Here is a 22,279-nt window from a genome sequence, read left to right on the forward strand (position 1 = left end):
AGCTTATAAAAGGAGTGCACATTTTATGACATGCTGTTTTATATGTATATACAGATGCAGCAACTTGAGAGACAAGTTATTGATGCAGATCGTCAAGCAGAGAGAGCTTTTCAACAGGTACATTTAAATTGAAGAAGTACAGTATGTCTGATAGCTGTTGCTGGAGGGCATATTAGAGCAGTGTTAGCAAAGGTGACTCAGAAATATTGCTATATTCCTTAACTAGTATTAAGGAGAGGATAATATATTTTAAAATGTCCCACTCTAGATGTTTCCTAATAGATGTTGTAACATCTTGGTTTGCCACCCAGTTATGGGTCTGTCTTAACGTATAGTCAAACCTATCAAACCAAATATTAAGTGCATGTCTTGAATCTCTGTTTGTTCAGTATTTTTCTTCTGTATCTTTTTCTAGTGATGCAAATGTAAAACTAACATGTAAGCAAAAGGGAGAGAAAAGAGTCCTGACAGTAGCAAAACCATAAAAATATAAAATTAACATATTTGTGCCTTAAAGCCATATTCTCAAGTAAAAATAGGAGAATTCTCCAATGTTGAGCCCTCTTTTAAAGTTTTGGTAGTCCATGGGATTAAGTAGTCCACACATGAAATTTAGGTTGTCTCTGCTGTCCCAAAATGAAGATGTTTTAGTGACTAAACCAGTGTCCCTGATGGATACCCAAACAATGCCATATAAGAATGTGCATCAAAAATTAAATGAAATCATTTAGTAATATAAAGTGTAAAAGCATAAAAAAATCACTTCATATGGTATGCATGCATTAATTGTTGCAGTAATTAAAATACACACATAGATCTCCTCAAACAAAATAGTAGGAGTCTAAGCCTACAAGATGAGGCCACTTCCTGTGAGCTTTGCCAAGACCATCAACTTCCATTGAACTTAGTGGGAGTTGAGGGTATTCTATTGCATTGCAAGACCAAGCCCTTGGTTTGCACAGAAGCTGTATGTTCTCAGCTTCAATTTGTTGTACTCCACTAATGAATCTCCCAATTTGCTTTACTGTTTAAAAAAATCAGTTTAAAAGCACACAGGAATTGTTAATTGGGAGCAGCATGAATCACTGTTTCCTGGCCTTTGCTAGTCTGTCTGTACATATATATTAGTGATTCATCGATAGTGAGTGCTGTCTTTTCTCTTTAACAGTGCTGAAAGGATTTATGGTTTCATTTTCTTTGGTGAAAAGTGTCTGTTGCCCAAGTTCAGCTCTTCTCTCACACGCTAGAATTTGAATTATGTTTATATGAGCAGCGGGAAGAGCATTTCAAGGCTGAACACAGTGGTCTGCTGAAAGTGAGCAAGTTCTGCAGTTGGATTTTGTAAATTGTTTCTCTTTGTTTATAAATTAGTATAAACACTAAACATCTGACTCAGGCATGTTTTCTGTGGAGCAAAGATAGGTCTAGTCAAGCCTTAAAAGGCTATATATACCACAATTATTTCTTTCCCATTTTGATATTTGAGTGAATTTAGCCTTGATTTTTTTATGTCACAGAAGCACCCAAAGGCCTCAATCAAAAATGGGGCCACATTGTGCCAGGTGTTTACAGACACAGAAGAAGACAGTCTCTATGCCTAAAAGAGCATATAATCCAAGAACCGTTTAAGCAATAACCCTGAAAATTAGACAAAAATCCTGGATATGGTCTCTGGCCTCTGTTCAAGAAAGCATCTCAGTTTATGTGTAACTCTAAGCACATGGTTAGTGCTCTCTTGATTTGGAATGGATTTAAGCATGTTCTGAGTGTTTTCTCATTCAGGATCTTGGTGACTTGGATCAGAATGCATTCATTGACTATGGGCAAGATCTTTATAAAAGTCATAATTTTAATAAAATAATACTAATTCTTTTCATGTGTGCTGTGTTTAAGCAAGACTTTCAAAAGACTTCACAGACCTTTATTAAGCCTAATAACAATCATATGAGGGAGGTAAGCGTTCCCAAGATAGTCATCATATTCTTCCCCTTTTACTATCTCTAATAGTTTTATTTGTTATGGACGCAGAAGTTAGAAATGATGTTAACAAAACCTCTAAGTGTTAGCAGTGCCCTTGCAGTACTATTGGCTAAAGATCTACAAAATGCTCTCATCTCTGATCTGTTTTAGCATTTTGCAGCACTGGGTTGGGCCTTTAATATATGGTAAATTTTATTATGACTTTTATGATTAAATGATGAAAGTTTACTTAGGGTGTTGTGTTTCACCTGCTGAACAGGTACAGATTATGGAAGAGAAGTTAAAAGCAGCTAATGTTCAGACTAGCGAATCGGAGACCAGATTGTATAAGAGGTGTCAAGATCTGGAGACTCTGGTACAGGAGAAAGATGACATTATACAAAACTTGGAGCAACAACTTGAAGAACAGGTTAGGAATAATTCGGTGACCAAAAGGCATGTTATTCATAGACTCTTAATTGTGCGTATAAAAAAGTAAAGAATGGTATAAGTGAGAAAAGTTTAAAACTTTTTCATTATCTGATTATTGATAAATGGCCTGATGCTGTAAAGGTAATACATCACATGTTAAATTACGAGTCTGGACTGAGGAGCAAACTCAACTGATCTTTCCTGCAGGAGGTGGGGCTGAGACGTAGTTGTCTACAGGAAGATTTTTTTTTTCAGTTGTTGCGGTGGGTCATAGGAGTGAGATTTTCAAATTGAGATGAGATTTCCTTTGTAAGAACATTTGATTGGTAAGTAGGATGTACTCTGGAGAGACATTTTTCCTCCTCCAGGTCTCCCTTTGAGAGAGATTTTCACTTTACCTAGTAGGAAAGCATCCTATGTGAAAAATCCCATGAAGGGTTTGTTCAAAGAATTTACCAAGTGTTGTATGCGAGTGGCAAAGAGCCTGAGATGAAACATAGCTAGAAGTAATCTACAGAATTTGCATCCTAAGATGCTCCTTAGATGGTATGATATACACATTGGAAAATATATTTTGTCTTACTGTTTCAGAAGCAAATCAGAATACAAGAGGCAAAAATCATAGAAGAAAAAGCAGCTAAAATAAAAGAATGGGTGACAGTCAAGCTCCATGAGGTATGTCTCCTATGATATTTACAGTACAGCGAACACATAATGTAACAGGACAGAGTTTCTGTGTCATACAAGGAGAGAGATCTCGGTGAAAAATGTCTACCATTTTCCTGTGGTCCTATATTTATTAGGCTTAAAAGGAAAAAAACCCTCAAAATTCCCTGTCTCAGCGAAGGCATGAGAGAAAAGGGGATTTGATTAGGCTAGCATGGGGGATGGCCACTCTTGGGCTTCGTAGGAACAAGTGTTTGCTTCCCTCTTCCCCCTTCAGTTGCACAAAGTGCTCATGTGAGCAGAGCATGCGGGTATTGGGTGGCTTTGGGGTAGCACTGTCTCTGCATAGAACTCGCTATTCCTTGGTTTGGAAGGCCCAAGGGGGACCCATTGTCTCTCCTTGCCTCTCACTTGGGGTAATAAAAGGCCCTCTGGGGCCACAGGCTGCCATTTTTGGCACCCAGCATTTGCTCCTACCCTCATGTTTATGCATTTTGAATTGCAATTAAAAGTAAAAAGCCAATCTAGCATAAAGTGAAATATTTTAGTACCTAATATGTGAATTATTATATATTGACATTTCTGTATACATATAAAGCTAGTTAAATGGCTATATACTTAAAGTACAAAAGTAGGAAGAATGTTTATCATAGAAAACGCATACTATTCTGAAGAAACAAATCCATAATATTAGGCCTCAATTAAGATTAGCCCTGCTACTGCTCTTATTTAGCTCAAAAGGAAATGGCAAGAAAATTGTGTCTTCCCTCACAATGTAACGACTTGAAAAATTGTTTCACTAATGGAGGAGCTTAAATTTATATCCTTTCAGTTAGAGGTAGAAAATCAGAACCTTCGCTTGATCAACCAAAACCAAAATGAAGAGATGAGAACAATGCAGTCTAAACTGCAAGGTAAATAGCACACGTCCTTTGAAATTTGCTCTAAGTTTTGTATAGTAATGCTTGGGAGTAAATCCTGCTCACTTTGTGCATAGTAGTCTCATGGAATACTTTGATTTCAGTGGGAATTTGTCCCATGGACCCTTTGACTTCAGACTTTGCTGGGACTATATGTGAATGAGTAAGGCAAGAAGTATTTGGACCTTTATAGTTATTTGTTTCTGAATGTATCAATATTTTCTTAAATAAGTTTTCAAATAATCTGATTGGGTTGGATTCTTTCATATCCTCCCTTTGACTTGTTTAATTGTATGATTTGTAGACTTTGAAACATTTAAGGATAGGTGGATATCATTGTGGAACTGTCCCACCAGTCTATGCCATGCTGAGGATCAGAGTTCTGATCAGTTTTGTTTTTTTTTTTAACCGCAGCTTCACACATTGAGTTGTCTACAGTGACACCCAGGTCCCTTTCCTGAGTTGATACAATTAATTAAGAACCCTGCAAGATGTCTGAGTATTTAATTTTTTTCCTCCGCTGTGCATTACTTTGCATTTATCAACACTGTATTTTATTTGCCATCACGTTGCCAGTTCACCTACCTTCTTTAGGTCTCACCAAACTTCCTCACAGTCCTCCCTGGACCTGACTAACCTAAGTAACTTTGTCATGTGCAAATGTTGCTATTTTACTACTCAACTCCCTTTCCAGATGTTTAATTAACATATTAGATAACTCACAACCTAGCATGGAACCTAGAGACACCCAACTGTTAACCTTTTGCCATGATGAAAACTGACTGTTTATTCCAGCCCGTAATTTTCTGTCTCTTAACTAGTTTTGGATCCATGAGAATACTTTGCCTTTCAACCACTGACTACTTAGCTTCTTTAGTAGTGTTTTGTGAAGGACATTGTAAGAGGCCATTAGAAATTCTAAATAACTTATGTTAACTGGTTCTCCTTTATCCACTATTTTACTGACATCCTCAGATCTCTAAGACGGGGGTGGGGAAACTTTTTTCTATCAGGGGCCACTGACCCACAGAAAAAATCAGTCGCGGGCCACACAGCCCTGTGGGGGGGCATGGAGGCTCAAGGCTTCCCCCCACAGAGGGGTGAGCCAGCGCTTGCGGTTCCAGCCCAGTGGGGGGGTGCAGAGGCTTGGGACTTCCCCTAGGCTCCAGAGTAGGGCCACAAATAAGGGATTCAGGGTGCAGGTTGGGGCTCCGGGCTGGGGCCAAGGGGTTTGAAGTGCAGGAGTGGGCTCAAGACTGGGGTTTGGGGTGCGGGAGGAGATGCGGGGTGCAGGATCTGAGAGGTTGTTTAGGTGCGGGAGGGGGTTCTGACCTGGGGCAGGAGGCTTGAGGTGCGGACTCCGGCCAGGTGGCGCTTACCTCAGGCAGCTCTCGGTCGGCTCTGCACTACTCCCAGAAGTGGCCGCCATGTCCGAACCCTAGGCGGAGGGGCCAGAGGGCTCTGCAAAGTGTGCACGGCCCATGTCCACAGGTATCACCCCTGCAGCTCCCATTGGCTGTGGTTCCTGGACAATGGGAGCTGCAGAGCTGGCACTGGGGCCGGAGGCAGCATGAGGAGCTTCCCTGATCACCCCTTTGCCTAGGGGCCACAGGGACATGCTGGTCACTTCTGGGAGCTGCACAGAGCCGACCGAACTTTTAACAGCCTGGCAACCCCATCTTCCCCCAGCAACAGGGCAAGCCAGCGCTCACGGCTCCAGCCCCGCAGGGGGGCGGGGGAGAGCACCGAGGCTTCTGGCTCACAGCACGGACACTTGCTGTGAGCCAGATTAAATGAAGCAGCGGGCTGGATCCGGCCCATGGGCCGTAGGTTCCTCACCCCTGCTCTAAGAGATCAATGAGACACAATTTCTCTTTGCAGAAACCATTCTGGTTAGATCCTATCATATCAATGATCATGATCTTTCAGATGTTTTATTATAATTTTTAATTATTGTTTCAACCCATTTACCAGGTAATAATGTAAGGGTTACTGATCTCTGTTTTCCCAGATCACCCATAGAACTTTTTAAAATATTCCAGTTTTCTAGCAAAGTAGTTGTTTTTAATGAGCTTGCACATTTTTGCTAGCTGCTCAGCCACTTCATACTTCAGCTCCTTCAGTACTCATAGATGTATACCATTCAGGCCTGGTAATTTATTTTTTTTAAATGATCAATTTGTTCCAGCACCTCTTCTAACATCTTAATGTCTGATAGTATTTTGTCTTTATTACCAGAAAAGAGCAGGTCTGGGGTAGGTATCATCCTCTGTGGTGAATTCAGGTGCAAAGAAACCGAGTAGCTTCTTAATAATGTCCTTGTCTTCCTTAATTGTGCTCTTTATCCCCTGGTGATCTGGAAGATCCATTATGTGTATTTCCTAGGTTACTACTATTGTGGCTATATTTTGTACCATAGGGCATCTAATCCAGTTCTGTCTTTTTATCCAGCCATTTTGGGAGGACTCTTATCACAAAGATCTTGACAGTTCTCTCTTTTTACTCCTCTTTTTGTGTTTAGAGCAGGAGTTGCTACATTTTTTTTAAAGCTATCAGTTTATAGTTTTTGTCACAAAGAGTTTCCTGGCTATGATTAGTGAACATTTTCCTTTTCTAGAAGAGAGTGACCCCACTTATTTTTAGAAAGTGTCATTAGGTTGAGCCTAATTTTAACTTTAGACCTATCCTTCTCAATTATCCCTTGAAAATCTGAAGAAATATGGTACCCATTTAAATCCTCGCATGTTTAAAGTTGGTCTGCTTTTATCATGTTTAGGTGTATACTGGATTGATATGTAGGCTGAACTGCAAACATAATACCCAAGGTTATTCTGCTGTGACTTTATAGTCACTGTCTTTTTTACTCTGTCTCTCAGAACACACCTTTCTGTTGTAAACATTTTAAAAGAAATAGTTTTTCTCCCCTCTTTACTTTCTAGAAGGAGAATCATATTTCTTTAGTAAGTGGAAATTTAGTTTGCGAGTTTGGTATGGAGAGGATTTCAAGAAGGTTTTTATTTCTAATATCAAAATATTTAGTTTTATTATGGTTTTTAAAAATGATAATATTACTTAATAAGACTGTGTAAGAGTAAAACGTATTAGCATATGCCAGGTTAACACTAAATTTATGAATTATTACACTTGCAGAAATTATGGGGAAGAAAAGTGTCCCTTCAACACGTAAACCTGGGGAAGGCCAGCAACTAAGCAGTTTGACTTTTGGATGCTTTTTGAACAGAGCAAGAAGTCCTCAGCAAGCTATTACATTTGATGAAATAAGCAAATCATCAAGTAAAGAATCAGAATTGAGTGACGGTAATAACATATTAGGTATTTAACCCTGATCTAATTTTATTCTGGAAGAAATTAGTGGAAAATTAAAATTGCTTTAAACATAGCTATGTTCAGGAATAGTCTCCTTCAAAATAGGACAAAAGGACTTTCAGATAGGACACGGTGTAGCCTTTAGAAAAGGAGTACTTGTGGCACCTTAGAGACTAACAAATTTATTTGGGCATAAGCTTTTGTGAGCTACAGCTTTTCGCACTCATCTGTCTCACAAGACCGTCTGTATTATTAGAAATCTTCTGATGTAGCATTAGTACATTGCTTAAATATTTTGCTGTGTGCATATGCTGATGGATCACTGCTGTAGCCTTTAGAAGAGGAGGTTGCTTTTGGGCCTTGTCCAAAAGATTATCCCCATTTATTCTATAGTGTTCATTAATTTCAATAATATCAAAAAACAAGATGCAGCCCTGTAGTGCAAAAGAGGGTGTAAAACTGTAATGAGGGGATATACTCAGAGCTGTTAGTTGACAAGAAAAAATAATGAAATCCATCTAAATATATGTTTAATCTGTTTCTAAATGGATATATATTACTTGGTTTAAGACTTCATTTTATTAATTTTTCAGCTTAAACTCTTAATTAACATACTCTAGGTAGGGAGAGCATCTAACAGTATTAAGGCCCCAGTCTTACAATTTGATCTGCTGTGGCTGACCTTTATGACTTTGCAGAATTTCACAGGTCTCTGGGCTTTGCACAGGTGCAGGGCTCCACCCCTTTGGTTTCAACTGCAAGATTAGGATCTGACTTCCCAAGATTTCTTTTTAAAGTTCATGAAGGAATGAGCTGAATTAAATATTCAAAGTTTTGCATTCACTTTTTCCATATGTTTTCTATATGTTAACACTGCTGTTCTAATGTCAATTTTAAACCCAAGCGCAGCAAGATAAACTCAGCGTATTGTAATTAAAATGGGTGAGATAATGGCTTACCCTGAATACTAGCACAAAGAAGCAGTAGCATAAGACACCTCCTTCCCCTTGTGCCTGTGCACTTTACCACCATTTCCTGCAACTGCACCATCTTGAATCCATTCTGCACTCTCTCCCCACCACAATGTGCCCAGTGATATAGATATGCCAACACGTTGGGGTGAGTACGCTGTGACAGATATAGACACAGTGTAGTTTACTTCCTCTTTGTAGCAGCAGGGAGACCGTGACTCCCTGAGAAAACAGGGTAGTTACTCCTGCTTCTTATTCCCCATATGAAGTCTTAAAACATTGCTTGTGACATCAGATTTTCTTTACAGCTGCTAATTGTCATGTCCCAAATAGGAAATGAGCAGTTGGGACAGATAATATTTATATAGATGCTGTCATTCAAGGATCCTAAAGTGCATTACAAAAGTGGATACGTATCTCATTTTTACAGATAAGGAAACTGAAGGACAAAGATTTAAGTGTCAGGGTCAGAAACAGAACCTACTCCCCAGAGTCCAAGTATCCTGTTCTAACCTCTAGACAACAGTGCTATACACTAACTCTGAATGATCATGTTTTAATGTAATAACAAAAATGGGGGAAAGAGTTACAGACAATACAAGCAGAGTTATATCTGAACAGAATGTCTTTTCCTAAACATTTTCCATGAGACTTCAGTGGGTTTTAAGCGTTCAGCACTGGGAGTGAAACAGTGGCATGCAGAAGGGATTTCTAACTATAACATAGAAACTCAGAATATTTTGATTCTCAATCTAATCTTCACACTTTCCTTCCTACATTTGAAAAGCTTTATAATCTTTAAGATTTATTAATGTGGGTAAGTGCATATGTCCTCTTCAGCATAAAAATTCTTGCATATCTGGTTTCTTTTAAAGTTTGGCACATCTTGCTCTCCCTTTTTGTTACATTCATCATTAGTATTCTTAGTTTTTCGGATAGACCACTAAATATAAGAATGGTTTCTGTTACAGTTCCTTGATAAATGCCATTTCTACTTTCTTTCAAGTATATGTTCATCACTATCCCTATTGACATTCCAGAATATGTGTAGTATTTGCCGACAAATATTTGTTTATTTTTACAACATCCACCAAAAATTAAATGAACTTAACTTTAACTACATTAACCTTGCAGTTCTGATTATAAATTGCTTTAACAGCTAATTTTATTAAAAGTAATTCTGTCAAACTCATGTATTTCTTTTCTAGAGAAAAAAATCCAGAAAATATCCCGTGCTGCTCTTGCACATGAGAGCAATAAAGGTCAGAGGTCATTGCAACAAAGCTCCTGTGGATCAGAACAAAATAAAAATGCAAGAACAAGCTATTCATCAAAAGATATAGATAGTAATATATCAAAGAACTCATGCATTACAGGTAGTGACTGGAGCTCAGATGAGGATGAAGGAGGTAATAAAAGACCAAAATCCAGGCGTGCATCTACCGTTTCAAGTCAGACATCTGAAGAAAGCACAAGATACAGCAGAATTGGGAGTGAAATGTATTTGACAGCATCTGACGACAGTAGTTCTCTATTTGAAGAGGAGAGTTTTGCAGTTCAGAGATCCGAGCACAAAATGCTGTATTCCTGGCAGCAAGGATCTCAGCGGAAAAGTCAGTCCAATCCACTTGGAAAGAGCAATTCTGAAGCCTTTGATAGAAAAGGCCAAGATAGCTCTTCAGATGAACTGAATAAAAAATTTCAGTCTCAGAGATTAGATTATTCATCCTCATCCAGTGAAGCAAATACCCCAAGTCCAATTTTAACCCCTGCTCTAATACCTAAGCATCCAGTCCTGACACCTTCAACAGATTCTCAGTGTGTGACACAATCAAATTCTCCATCAAATTTGCCCCCTCCAAAGTTACGGACTCCCAACATTTTCAGTGTAAGTGCAGCACTGGCAAAAAAGCACTTAAGCCAACCCCAGCTGAGTTCCGACAGAGTGTCTGATAGAAATAGAAATGCTATAAGCATGGTACGGCCCTTGAGACCTCAGGAAACAGACATCGACCTGGTGGATGGGGAAAATACTGACATTTTAGAGAAAATGGAGATTGATTATGATGGAGCATTTACCTATGACTCTTTTGAGGCACAGAGTGCAGAAGACCAGGAGTCCCGTGATATAACAAGGAAGGCAATTAGCAACAAACCCCCTACTCCTCCTCTGCATCGATTCCCCTCCTGGGTAAATATAATTAAATATTTTTTACTGATTTAAATTAACTCATCTTGTTGCTTTTATTACACTTTTCTCTCCTGTACCTTTCTCATTACCTGTGTCTATGGTGGGAATATGATTTGTTGTTTTAATACCAACTGAGATTATCTACTCCTCAGAAGCAAGTTCAATTTTAATAACTATTCTAGGATCTTGTATTTTTTCCTCTTGCAGAAGAATATGGAGTAAATCATATCAGTGAAATATTTAAATTGCATACATTCAACAGCCATTCTCCTATTCATGGGCTAATGAGCTCTTTGCTTTTAAAATGCCATATAAAAATGTATGGCCATTTTTTTGTATGTAGAGAACCAATTTTTGAAAAAGTCATATCTAATTTTCATGTGTTCATTTGTGTACACACAACTAGATAATGACTCTAACCACTAACCTTTTTTTTTATGACTATAGAACCTAGGAGTCCTGGTTCCAAGTCCTTTGCTCTAAAAACTAGGCAATACAATCCAGGCCAATAATTTGTGAATTAGATAATTGTAAATATAGTTTGGCACAACAGACCATATTTAAAGAAGTTTTTAGTCCTGTTAGTTGTTCGGAGAAATTTCTCAATCTGTAGTAGTAGTAGTAATTCACTGATTACAGAAGAATTTTACAATTCCATTGAGATATTTAAAACAAATTGTTTTAACGTGTAAGAGAATTAATATACAAATTTTACATCATGACACAAGGGGTCAGACTTTAATAATTTGTTTTAGTCCTCTCCTTAAAATTATTTAGTTCTGAGCCAGCTCCTTCCAGCCTGAGAATGTAAAGTCTTCTCTTGCCAATGATTTATCTTGTTATGCCCACCTAGTGCAGAATCTGAAATTATAGGGTAATACAAGTACCTGGCCTGTTGGTACTGTGGGGTTAGGTCAGAGATGAACTATACTTTAATGTTACTTTAACAGTTTGTGCATGTGAAGTTTTTCGTTACGGGTTTTTGCTACCATAGTTTGAAAAGCTTTTGGTGAAAAGCTACTTCTGTAGCCTCGATTTGTAGAGAACTTCTAGTCGTCTTCTAGTATAGAATGTTCTCTCCCAGTTATTCTTTGAGGAACTGATTTTTGTATTCAAAACAAAGAACTCCCTAGTACACAGGCAACAGTTGTATGAGAAAAGGTTGAAAGACCACTGGTCTGGTGCATGGTGTAGACAACGTCACATTTCAGCTGCCACTGATAACTCTGCTATATCACATATTTATAGCAGTGTGAGGGCAAAGGGGAGGTTTGAGGAAGAAATACCTTTCATTTCCTAATATCTACAATAAAACATCTCTGCTTTTATGTTAGGAAAGCAGAATTTATGCTGTAGCCAAGTCAGGTTTACGAATCTCTGAAGCTTTCAACATGGACTCTTCTAACAAAAGTAAGTGGGTCTTTGTACCAACAGCCAAAATCCTCTGCTTACTGTAATTTATAAGGGGCCAGTTGTCCCAGATGCCTCTAAAATATGCCTTTGAAGATTTCTTTGGATTTTTTCTTTGATATGGTCAAACAGATTTAACCTTTTCATTATTTCTATCACCTATTCTTGAATACTTGCCTCTTAAGTACAAATTCACTATAGTCCTTAATTCACTATAACTTTCTTTGGAATTCTTGATGATTATATAACCAGACATCAAAAGAGAGAGAATGTACTTGCATTACAAAAAGACTAGTGGTCCTAATTATGATTTTCTCATACGCCATTACTCCAGTATAATTTAGAAGTAACTGTAGTGAAGACAATAACACTACAGTGCTGTGACATCAGAATCCAACCAAATGTTTTAAATAATTTTGGAGGGCAATTTTAAAGAAATGTGTTTTATGCTATGTATTTCAGGTACTGCTTCTATAGCTTCGTATACCATATCTGGACTATACACTTCTTTGATATACAAGAACATGACCACTCCAGTCTACACAACTCTGAAAGGGGTAATCTTGTTGTTGTTTAAAATGAAGTTGTGTGAAAAGCCATACTGTTAAGCTCCACATTCAAGAACTTGGCATTTTATGCTTGATGGCACTTTGCCAAATTTGTCATAAGATCATGTTTAGAGACCGTAAAAAATCCAGAAGTAATGGAAATGTCAAATGTCCTGAAAATAAATTGTTGTTGCTTATAAAGTGTTACAAGCCTGTGTCAATTTTTGTTGTGGCCCTTACTGGTTTTCCCAGGGCTTGTTAATTATTGAAAGAGCTGCATTGGTTGCAATGCTGTAATTACAGATTTAGATCTGGAAGGGTCTTTGTGTCAACCCCAAAGCTATTTGTTTTCAGAAGCTTGCAGAATTTAATCAGAACATTATTTGTTTCCTGGCAACCTCTTGTAATTTGAAGAGCTGTATGTTTTTAAACAGAAATGATGTAATAGATAGGTGTTGGGGGGGGTTTCAGTTGTATATTGCTACTTATGTGCTGAATCCTGGGGCCCAAGAAAGAACTGCAGTCCAATCTAAATGCAGTGGAACCAGTCGAGTTCCAGTGCTGTGCAGAGGTAGTGCAGATGCTAAGAGTCCATAAAGGCCATCCCCATCCTCCATATGCCATGGAGCTGTGCTGCATGAGAGCTTTATCTGCTGTAGCATGCAGATGAATTTGGGGTGTGGCAGGGCAGACTGCTGGGATGTGACTATGTGACTCGTGGACCTGAGGTAAATGGGAGCCACCAGCCAAACCCTCCCCCTCCATGAAAGGCTGCAGTAGGATCTTTGAAGTGTCTTCACTGGCATTTTGTAATCTGGGACAAGGAGGGCTGATCGCTACAGATTGTTGCAACTGATTGCCCCCTGCACAAAGCCCATTACTTGCAGTGTAACTATTGAATGTACAAGATCATATCGTAGAAAGCCAAATATTGTAATTGAACAGAGTACCCTTTCCTGATGAAACTGGCAGAACTAGAGTTGCCAGGTGTCCAGTTTTCAACTGAACACCTGGTCGAAAAGGGACCCTCCCCAACCCAGTGAAAATGAGTGAATGAGGGTGGGGGAGAGTGAGCTACAGTGGGAGAGGATATGGAATGTGCTGGGTGGGGCCTCGTAGAAGGGGCGGGGCAAGGGCGTTTGGTTTTGTTTGGTCAGAAAGTTGGCAACCCTAGCAGACACACATGCTGCAAAGGCAGCATTAATGTGTGTCTGTATTCTGTCAAGGAGTGACCCCACACACATCCTGCTGTGCAAATGATTCCTGCCAAGAACAGGAGTCATCCCTACATGGATGTTTAATGTTGGATCAGTGGCTGCCTCACTTTTAGCCCTGCCTCAGAACATTCCCTCAGTGTTAATTTCAGCCTCACCATAGTTTTGGGGTAGCCAACCTCCACCTCAGTCTGCCAGAACACAGGTTCGCCAACAGGCAGTAGTGCACACCTTCAGCCAGAACTTAGACCATAGGTGGCTGCTAAATCATGCCCTGTGAGTTTTATTTGTAAAGTGAAATATACTCATCCTCGTACTCATGTTTCCCTGTTGGTGCACCAGAGAGAAAGTTTGGTGAGTATTGGGGCACAAGGTAAAGTTTAGGTATTTTTAAGCTGGATTAATTTGCATTTTTTTGGGTTCGTTTTACATCTCTTGGTGGTAGTTGTCCTGGCAAGATTTCCTGGCAACAGTGCTAGTGCCAATAATTTTAGTTTTTATACCACCCTCTATTGTGGGTGATGTATATAATCGGTGGTAGTGGTTTGGTTTGGTTTCGCTTTGTTTTAATTGTTGCAATTAAATCTTTAGCATGGTAGGCATCTATAGTGCCTGTTGCAGAAGTAGGCTGTTTTAAAAGCCAATAAAATAAATACATCCATAAAGTAGTATATTTTGCATAAAGTTTCAAAGAATGTATGTTAATTTCTGTAGAAAGCAACTCAAATAAGCAACAGCCCATTTTTCGATGACTCTTCGGGATCAGAGGAAGAAGACAGCTCCCGATCCAGCTCACGGACCTCAGAATCAGACTCTCGAAGTAGAAGTGGCCCAGGTAGCCCCAGGGCCATGAAACGAGGTGGGCAAAAACCATAAAAACAAATATTTTGAGAGGCTTAATATGATTTTGGAGCACGTGCATTGTTTCTTCTTCATATCAATTTATTTCTCATTTTTAAAATATGGTTGTCTTGAACATGGATCTAGCTCGTTTGTTATAATTTTCACATATCAGAGCTGAAACCAAAGCAACCTGGCAGGAGAATGGGCAGCTTTCCTTTTTTTGATTACCAATACTTATATGTATTTCTAAGGTATTGCTGTAGTATCTTCTTGTCATTTGAGGGGAAAGATGATTTTGCGATTAAAGCACAAGGCGGGGTGTCAGGGGATCTGGGTTCTGTTCCCTGAAGTGTTATGGATTTTTGTGACCTTTGACTGTAACTAGATGGAATAACTGAGCAGAAAAAAATAGTGAGAGTCAGCAAAATCTTTTCCTTAAGTTTATAAGGTAATAATTTAACCTAATCAGACAGCAGAGGAATTCAGTGTAGTTCTTTGATCTCATAGTGTGAAGCCCACCTTCTTAAAGGCATTCTCCATCCTCTCTGCCTCTAAAGCAGTCAGTTTTATAGTGCATCCCATGAGACCTGTGCCAAGAGAGGAAGAGGCTGAACTGAAGTTAGTCCCTGGCACACAAGTGTCTGTTACCCTCCATGTGCTTGTGTTTTCCCCCTCTGGAAAAAGGGAATAGCATTTACCTACCTCACAGGGGTGAAGTGAGCCTTAATTTTCTGTTGGTAAATTGCTTTGAGATGCTCTGATAGTATAGTGTTACAGATATCAAAATATTATTGTTATTTACTTACTCTGATTGGACAAGGTCAGTTGCTAACTAACTAGAGTTTCACTTATGTAATACTCAGGCACATGTAGTCAATGGATTAGCAGAATTTGAGTGCCAACCACAGGCCCCTGTTAAGTTTCCCCAATAAACTCTGCCTTGCATAGAATGTATACAACATTCTTGTTTTCTAGAATTGTCCTTAACCTAATTCTTTCTCCTCAATTTGGTTTGGTTGGTTGGTCCTCTGATAGGGGAAACAGAACATAATTGTTAAAGCGCTCCTATTGTGGGAAGTATTGAAGCCCTCCCTGACTGGGTTTGTTTCTCTCATACCCAATTTCTCTACCATGCCAAGTGCCCGCTAAGATATGTAAGGGCTTATTTGCACTGATGTAGTTATATTGATGTAGCTACACCTAAGCTGTGTCAGTGCAAATCCATGCTGCAGTTGGATTGCACTAGTGTAAAAGGGCTTAAGTCTTTCTCCCACTTCCCTGCCAGACTTATCTTTGCTGATAGTTAAGTTGATACCTGTCGAAGCTTTGGGCCTGAGTTGTTTCTCACACTAGTTTCTACACCAATCTATCTTAATTGAATTGATTAGAATCACTGCGGATTTACAATATTGTAGGCAATCATGGAATCTGGCCTATTATTTCATGCTGTCTCTGGAGACTCAAGAAGATAGCCCTGCATTGTTTCACATTCAGAAGTCTTTCTTCACAGCCTTGAGCATGTGTTCTTATTTATAATGCATAATTTGAAGATAGTGGGATTGCACAGGTAAAACTAAGGGTATATTGGCCTATGGTATTATAATTACTGATATTATTTTAGGAGGAAAGAGCCCAGCTTGACTCTCAAAACCCAGATGAATTTACAGGTCTGGAAGTTACGAAAACAATATTTTTATTTGTAAAATCAGCTAATATTTTATGGAATTAATCAAACAAAATAAACAGAATCCTACAGTGCAAACGCACATTGTAGGGAGAGTGGTCACTTTGGATGAGCTATTACCAGCAGGAGAGTGAGTTTGTGTGTATATGGGGGTGGGGGGGGTGAGAAAACCTGGATTTGTGCTGGAAATGGCCCACCTTGATTATCATGCACATTGTAGGGAGAGTGGTCACTTTGGATAAGCTATTACCAGCAGGAGAGTGAGTTTGTGTGTGTGTGGTTTTTTGGAGGGGGGTGAGAGAACCTGGATTTGTGCAGGAAATGGCCCACCTTGATTATCATACACATTGTGAAGAGAGTGGCCACTTTGGATGGGCTATTACCAGCAGGAGAGTGAGTTTGTGTGTGGGGGGGGGGGGGGGCGGAGGGTGAGAAAACCTGGATTTGTGCTGGAAATGGCCCAACTTGATGATCACTTTAGATAAGCTATTACCAGCAGGACAGTGGGGTGGGAGGAGGTATTGCTTCATGGTCTCTGTGTGTATATAATGTCTTCTGCAGTTTCCACGGTATGCATCCGATGAAGTGAGCTGTAGCTCACGAAAGCTCATGCTCAAATAAATTGGTTAGTCTCTAAGGTGCCACAAGTACTCCTTTTCTTTTTGCGAAGACAGACTAACACGGCTGTTACTCTGATAAATGTTACACAGTAACTCTTCCAAGTTGAACAGTAGTTTTAAGTAAATCTTTTCAAAAGGAAACTGTTTCACATTTGGAAATGTTTTTTCCGATTATGATGAATAAGCAGAGAGTTTGTTTTAATATTAGTGAATCATTCAGGGCAAAAACGGGATGTGGTTTTTGATAGAAACAGGTTGACGTGGGCTAAAACTTGTTTTTATTCTGAAACTGGATTTGAATACACAGTTTGTTGACAGGAAAAAATTTGCACAGGCTCTTATTCATAACTGACAGTACAAAAATTCCCCACATTCATTGCGAGTCAAAGAAAATAAGAGTGGCAGGGAAAGGCAATTTAGACAGCTCATCTATAATCTAAGCACATGACAGACCTTTGGGCAATTCATCTGCCATACAGGCAACTAACTACCTGAGAGAACCAGATGATAAAGAAAAAAGAAAGAAAAATCATTTATACTTTAGCATGAAGATCCCACACTTGATCACCAAAAAATAGACAGAGACGTAATATGATGTACAGCAATGCTAGTGATCTACTGCAGAACTCTTAAGTGTGGTGATTTAACAGAACTTATTAAATCTGATGGCATTTAAAAGATATATATGTAAACAATTAAATGTTTTAAACAAGAGACTGTAAATATTTTCCTTCATTCATAAGTCATTAAGTAGCCCCATTTGACTGTAAGGAATATGGGCTTCAGTGTGTTTCGGGTAGAAAATTAATATTTGATCTATGGCTGTTGAAATTATGGGCAAGTGTAGTCAATTGATGACTTTATGGAATCACTGAATTATTTCCTTTGGAATTTTGTTCCTTTGAAAGAAAGATTCTCCTGATATCTTGCTCTTAGATGAAGCAGTGACAACAGGATGTGGCAGTATTATATTTTTGTTTCTTACGGGAGTGTTTGCACACCTGTTTGGAATAATTTTAGTTTTAATTCATAACTAACAGCCTGTTCATATTGTGAATCCCCGTTTCATGGTTTAATTCAATTTGATTGTTGAGGTGCTGAGGATCACTCTCTTATGCACATTGTCAGAGAGAGATGGAGTTAGAGAACACTGTTTCTTTTTGAAGATTAAAGAATGACAAAGAGACATTGTCATATATACTGAACCTGATTTATGGAAGTGAAGAAATTAATGATGGGCTGCTGGCAGCCTTAGGACTGCTCTAACTTGTGCTCTGGCTGCTCTCCACCAGCTGAGAATAGCTAAAGTGTGGCTCTGGCTTGCCCCTTATGCTGGGGGCTGTAGAGATGGAAGGATAAAGTTTTTGCAGCAACTCTACATCATTTGGAAATTCACTTATGCTGTAAAGTATTGTCCAGGAGTTTCTACAGCATTCTAAGGACCATTTACATTGCTGCAGTTGCACAGAAGAGTCAAGAATCGATCCCTGTAAATTTCAGTGGCTGCAGATTTCACTTGAAAGTCAAATAAGCCTTCCAAAGTTGATGACTTACAGTAGTCTATTTAAATAATTATTTTCCAGTAGCTGAAAACTGTAGACCATGTGAGAAAGTTTAATTTTTCCCAATATATCTTTGAGTTCAGATAATAAGTTGAAATTTAAGAATATTTTACAACCAGTAAATATTAAATTTCTTTTAATCATGTTCTTGAACATAACATTTTTCACATTGTGCTTGGCATTCTTTATGTTTATGTGGCAGGAGCATTGCCAAATTCCTAAATAAACACTTGCTTATTACTTTTAAGGAATTTACTTGCACTGCTTGATATTCTCATCAAAAATATTTAATTCCCCTGGAATGCTATTAATATTTTAGTTTGTCAACAACTCCCAGCTCAGCTGTTCCCTCCATACCCGTGCCCGATTTCTCATATCTAAAATATGATGGCAAAGAAATATACATTTGGCATCTTTTTTGCCTTTTTGCTCAGGTGTGTCTTTGTCTTCTATGACCTCAGAAAGTGACTATGCTATTCCCCCTGATGCCTACTCAACAGATACAGACTATTCAGAGCCAGAGCAGAAACTCCCTAAAACCTGTTCCTCATCTAGTGATAATGGAAAAAATGTGAGTACCAAAGTTATGCAACAAATAATAGTATTTCTTTCTTCTACACCTAATGTTAACAAAGCCCAGTACTAAATTTACTTGGCACACAGTGTAATGATTACAAGTAGCAGTGTGTTCAGATTCATTAAATGACCCATATGCTGACTTGGGGTGACCTATTGTGTGTGAAATATCTAAACACAGCGTAAAAGAACCAGGTTGGGTGTACAGAGGAGCAGCCTCAGCACCAGCAACAGCAGAGGCCCCACTAGAGGGTCAGGGGTGGGGAGAATTACGTACCACCTTGTATACAGTACAGAAGATGTCCATAGATGGGGTGTCTGCAACTTCCTCACATAGGATGTGGGGGACTGTGAGCATATCAGACGTGTATATCATATCAGACGGGTCTGCATGCTGCACAGATCACAGAATCCAAACCCACAGTGTTGGGTAACAGGTTGCAACTGTATTCCTCACTACCGCTTGTATTAATGACGGTGGCCTGGGTATCCAAGCAGCTTGGCTGATTGGGGATGAGAACCATATCCCTCAATTCCTGACACTTTTCTCAGAGAGCAAACCCTGAGCTTTGTTTTGCTGGTGTTTGCACTAAAGATGTGTTGGTGTGCAGCTGCGGAATTATAATTCTCTGGGACTGTTCAGTCGGTTAGGCCAGAAGTTAGGGGTTGAGCATATATATTTTTAAAATGACAAGCTTTATGTGGAATGGTTTTTATAATTATTTAATTAAAATGTTGTATAATGCTTAGAGCTTGGGTCTGGGAATCAGGAGTCCTGGGTTCTGTTCTTAGCTCTTACTGTGCATCAAATCTCTGTACCTCTGTCTAACTGTAAAATAGGAAAAATACTTTGTCTCTCATGAATCTTAATGCATGTAAAAACTGGATCTTTCTACTATAAAAAGCTAAAGTATTGTAATAATTATTATTTACCATGCAGGCATTTTTTTCTTTGGCAAAATACCTTGTTATAATATATTACATCCCTTATTTTTTATTTTAAATAATCAGGAGCCATTGGAAAAATCTGGATATTTGTTAAAAATGGGTGGCAAAGTAAAAACCTGGAAACGACGATGGTTTGTGCTCAAAGGCGGTGAGTTATTGTACTACAAATCTCCGGTGAGTATGAGTAATGTGTTTGCTGTTTAGTTCCTGATTCCTCTAAATGACTCTAAAATTGCCAGATGGAAAAATAAATTTCTTCATTTGAATACATTAAATTAAACATTTCATAATAAAGAGCCCAGTTCCTCAAAGTTTTGAACACCCTCAACTTTTATCTTATGGGATTTCAGGGCAGTGTACCTGCTAGGTCAGGGATGGGCAAATGTTTTGGCCTGAGAGCCACATCGGGGTATGGAAATTGTATGGTGGGCCTTGAATACTCACGGAATTAGGGGTATGGATGCGGGATAGGGTGAGGGCTCTGGCTGGGAGTGTGGGCTCTGAGGTGGGGTCAGAAATGAGGAGTTTAGGGTGTGGGAGTAGGCTCTGGGTTCAGGTACAGGGGGGAGAGGGCTCTGAGTTGGGGCTGGGGATGGGGGGTTTGGGGTACTAGAGGGGGCTCCAGGCTGGGACCAAGGAATTCAGATGCTGGGAGGGGGATCAGGGCTGGGGTAGGGGGCTGGTTTGCAGGGGAGGGGTGTGAGGGCTCCATCTGGGGGTGCAGGCTCTGGGGTGGGGCCAGGGATGAGGAGTTTGGGGTGCAGGATGGTGCTCTGGGCTGGGACCAATGGGTTTGGAGGCGGATCAGGGTGTTGGGGCACAGGGGGGATGAGGGCTCTGGGATGGGGATGGGGATCACAGGCTTGGGGTACAAGAGGGGGCTCTGGGCTGGGATCAAGGGGTTCGGAGGGCGGGAGGGAGATCAGGGCTGTGGCAGGGGATTGGGTCTTGGGGGGAGGGTTCAGGGGTGCAGGCTCTGGGCGGCGCTTACTGCAAGCAGCTCCCGGAAGCAATGGCATGTCCCCCCTCTGGCTCAGAGGTGCAGCCAGGCGGCTCTGTGCACTGCCCCGTCCACAGGTGCCACCCCTGCAGCTCCCATTGGCCGGGAACCGCAACCAATTGAAGCTGTGGGGGCAGTGCCTGCAGACAGGGCAGCGTGCAGAGCCACCTGGCCATGCCTCCACATATTATGTAGGAGCTGGAGGGGGGAGTGATGCCGGCTGCTTCCTGGGAGCCGCGCGGAGTGGAGCAAGCCCCTGACCCTGCTCTCCGGCTGGAGCGGGGCAACCCTGATCCTGCTTCCCGGCAGGAGCTGAGGGCTGGATTAAATGGTCTGTTTGCCTGCCCCGTCCTAGGTGCTGGATGCTTCCAGTGATCAAGTATTAAATGTGTTATACCAGTATTGTATTACTATTACAGATGAATAATCCTTTTTTTCCCATTCTTTCACACAGAGTGATGTAATTCGAAAGCCACAAGGTCAAATTGAGTTAAGCGTATCCAGCCACATTGTAAGAGGTGATGGAAAACAAACAGTTCAGGTGCTTCCTTATCTCCTTGTATTTTTAGAGGGTTGTCTCTTTCCACCCCTAAAAGTGACACTTCCTCCAAAAGGAAACATATATCCCCCATCTGAGGGGGGAGGGATTGTTTCAATCATAGAAACTGGAGATGGAAAAGACTATATAGGATTATCTTTTTCATATTCTTGTCAAGGTAAGATTGTTACCTGTAACATGTAACCCAGAGGGAATGGCTTTGTGCTCCAAGCACTCTGAAACCACAGGTTCACATTTCACCAGTTGTGATTCCAACTTAGGTAAAATGAATTCCATGTAATTTACTATAGGGGGATCTTTCAAATGAGATCTCAACTATAGGGCTGCCTGCTCTGCATGGCCATTAAGCGGTTCTACTCTGAAAATTGACAGTAAAAATGTTGCAAATATTTTGTATTTATAAATGTGTATTGTTTTAAATAAGTTGAAATGCATCATATTCCTAGAACTGAAGGCATCTTTTCTGTCACTATTTAGTTGATCACAGAAAAACGAACATACTACCTGACTGCAGATTCGCCAAACATCTTAGAAGAGTGGATCAAAGTACTGCAGAATGTTCTTAAAGTTCAGGCTGCTAGTCCACTTTTCATACAGCCTGATGTGAAGCCAGCCATGAAAGGATTGCTGACCAAGGTAGGGACACTTATTTCCCTAACTAAGTATTTTTATTCTGGTTTTATTTTTAAAAATATTTCTGCTTAATATCTCTAAGTGAAGAAAGGCAACAAGAACTGTATAAAACACCTGTAGTAAACTAATTTTAGTAACCAGTCCTTCCATTGACGTCAGTGGCAAAACTCCAGTTGGTTTCAACAGGAGCATAATTGGATCTTTAACAAGGACTTC

General features: G+C 39.9%; 1 protein-coding gene across 4 annotated transcripts in view; it reads left to right on the forward strand.

Moving 5' to 3' along the window:
* Positions 1-22,279, forward strand: part of PLEKHH2 (pleckstrin homology, MyTH4 and FERM domain containing H2) — a 119,356-nt gene that overhangs the window by 44,001 nt on the left and 53,076 nt on the right. For 2 of the 4 annotated variants that reach the window (XM_073339074.2, XM_073339077.2), the window contains exons 3-15: positions 55-117; positions 2,240-2,389; positions 2,983-3,066; positions 3,890-3,971; positions 7,128-7,310; positions 9,484-10,466; positions 11,801-11,876; positions 12,339-12,433; positions 14,353-14,497; positions 18,782-18,918; positions 19,935-20,045; positions 21,326-21,412; positions 21,908-22,066. In XM_073339074.2, the coding sequence (XP_073195175.2) occupies positions 55-117; positions 2,240-2,389; positions 2,983-3,066; positions 3,890-3,971; positions 7,128-7,310; positions 9,484-10,466; positions 11,801-11,876; positions 12,339-12,433; positions 14,353-14,497; positions 18,782-18,918; positions 19,935-20,045; positions 21,326-21,412; positions 21,908-22,066 (2,355 nt within the window). Of the gene's footprint in view, positions 1-54; positions 118-2,239; positions 2,390-2,982; positions 3,067-3,889; positions 3,972-7,127; positions 7,311-9,483; positions 10,467-11,800; positions 11,877-12,338; positions 12,434-14,352; positions 14,498-18,781; positions 18,919-19,934; positions 20,046-21,325; positions 21,413-21,907; positions 22,067-22,279 lie in introns of those variants that run through there. The other 2 variants (XM_073339075.2, XM_073339079.2) reach the window with 2 other exon arrangements.

This window comes from Lepidochelys kempii, chromosome 3, assembly GCF_965140285.1.
Source record: "Lepidochelys kempii isolate rLepKem1 chromosome 3, rLepKem1.hap1, whole genome shotgun sequence".
Lineage (NCBI taxonomy): Eukaryota > Metazoa > Chordata > Testudines > Cheloniidae > Lepidochelys > Lepidochelys kempii.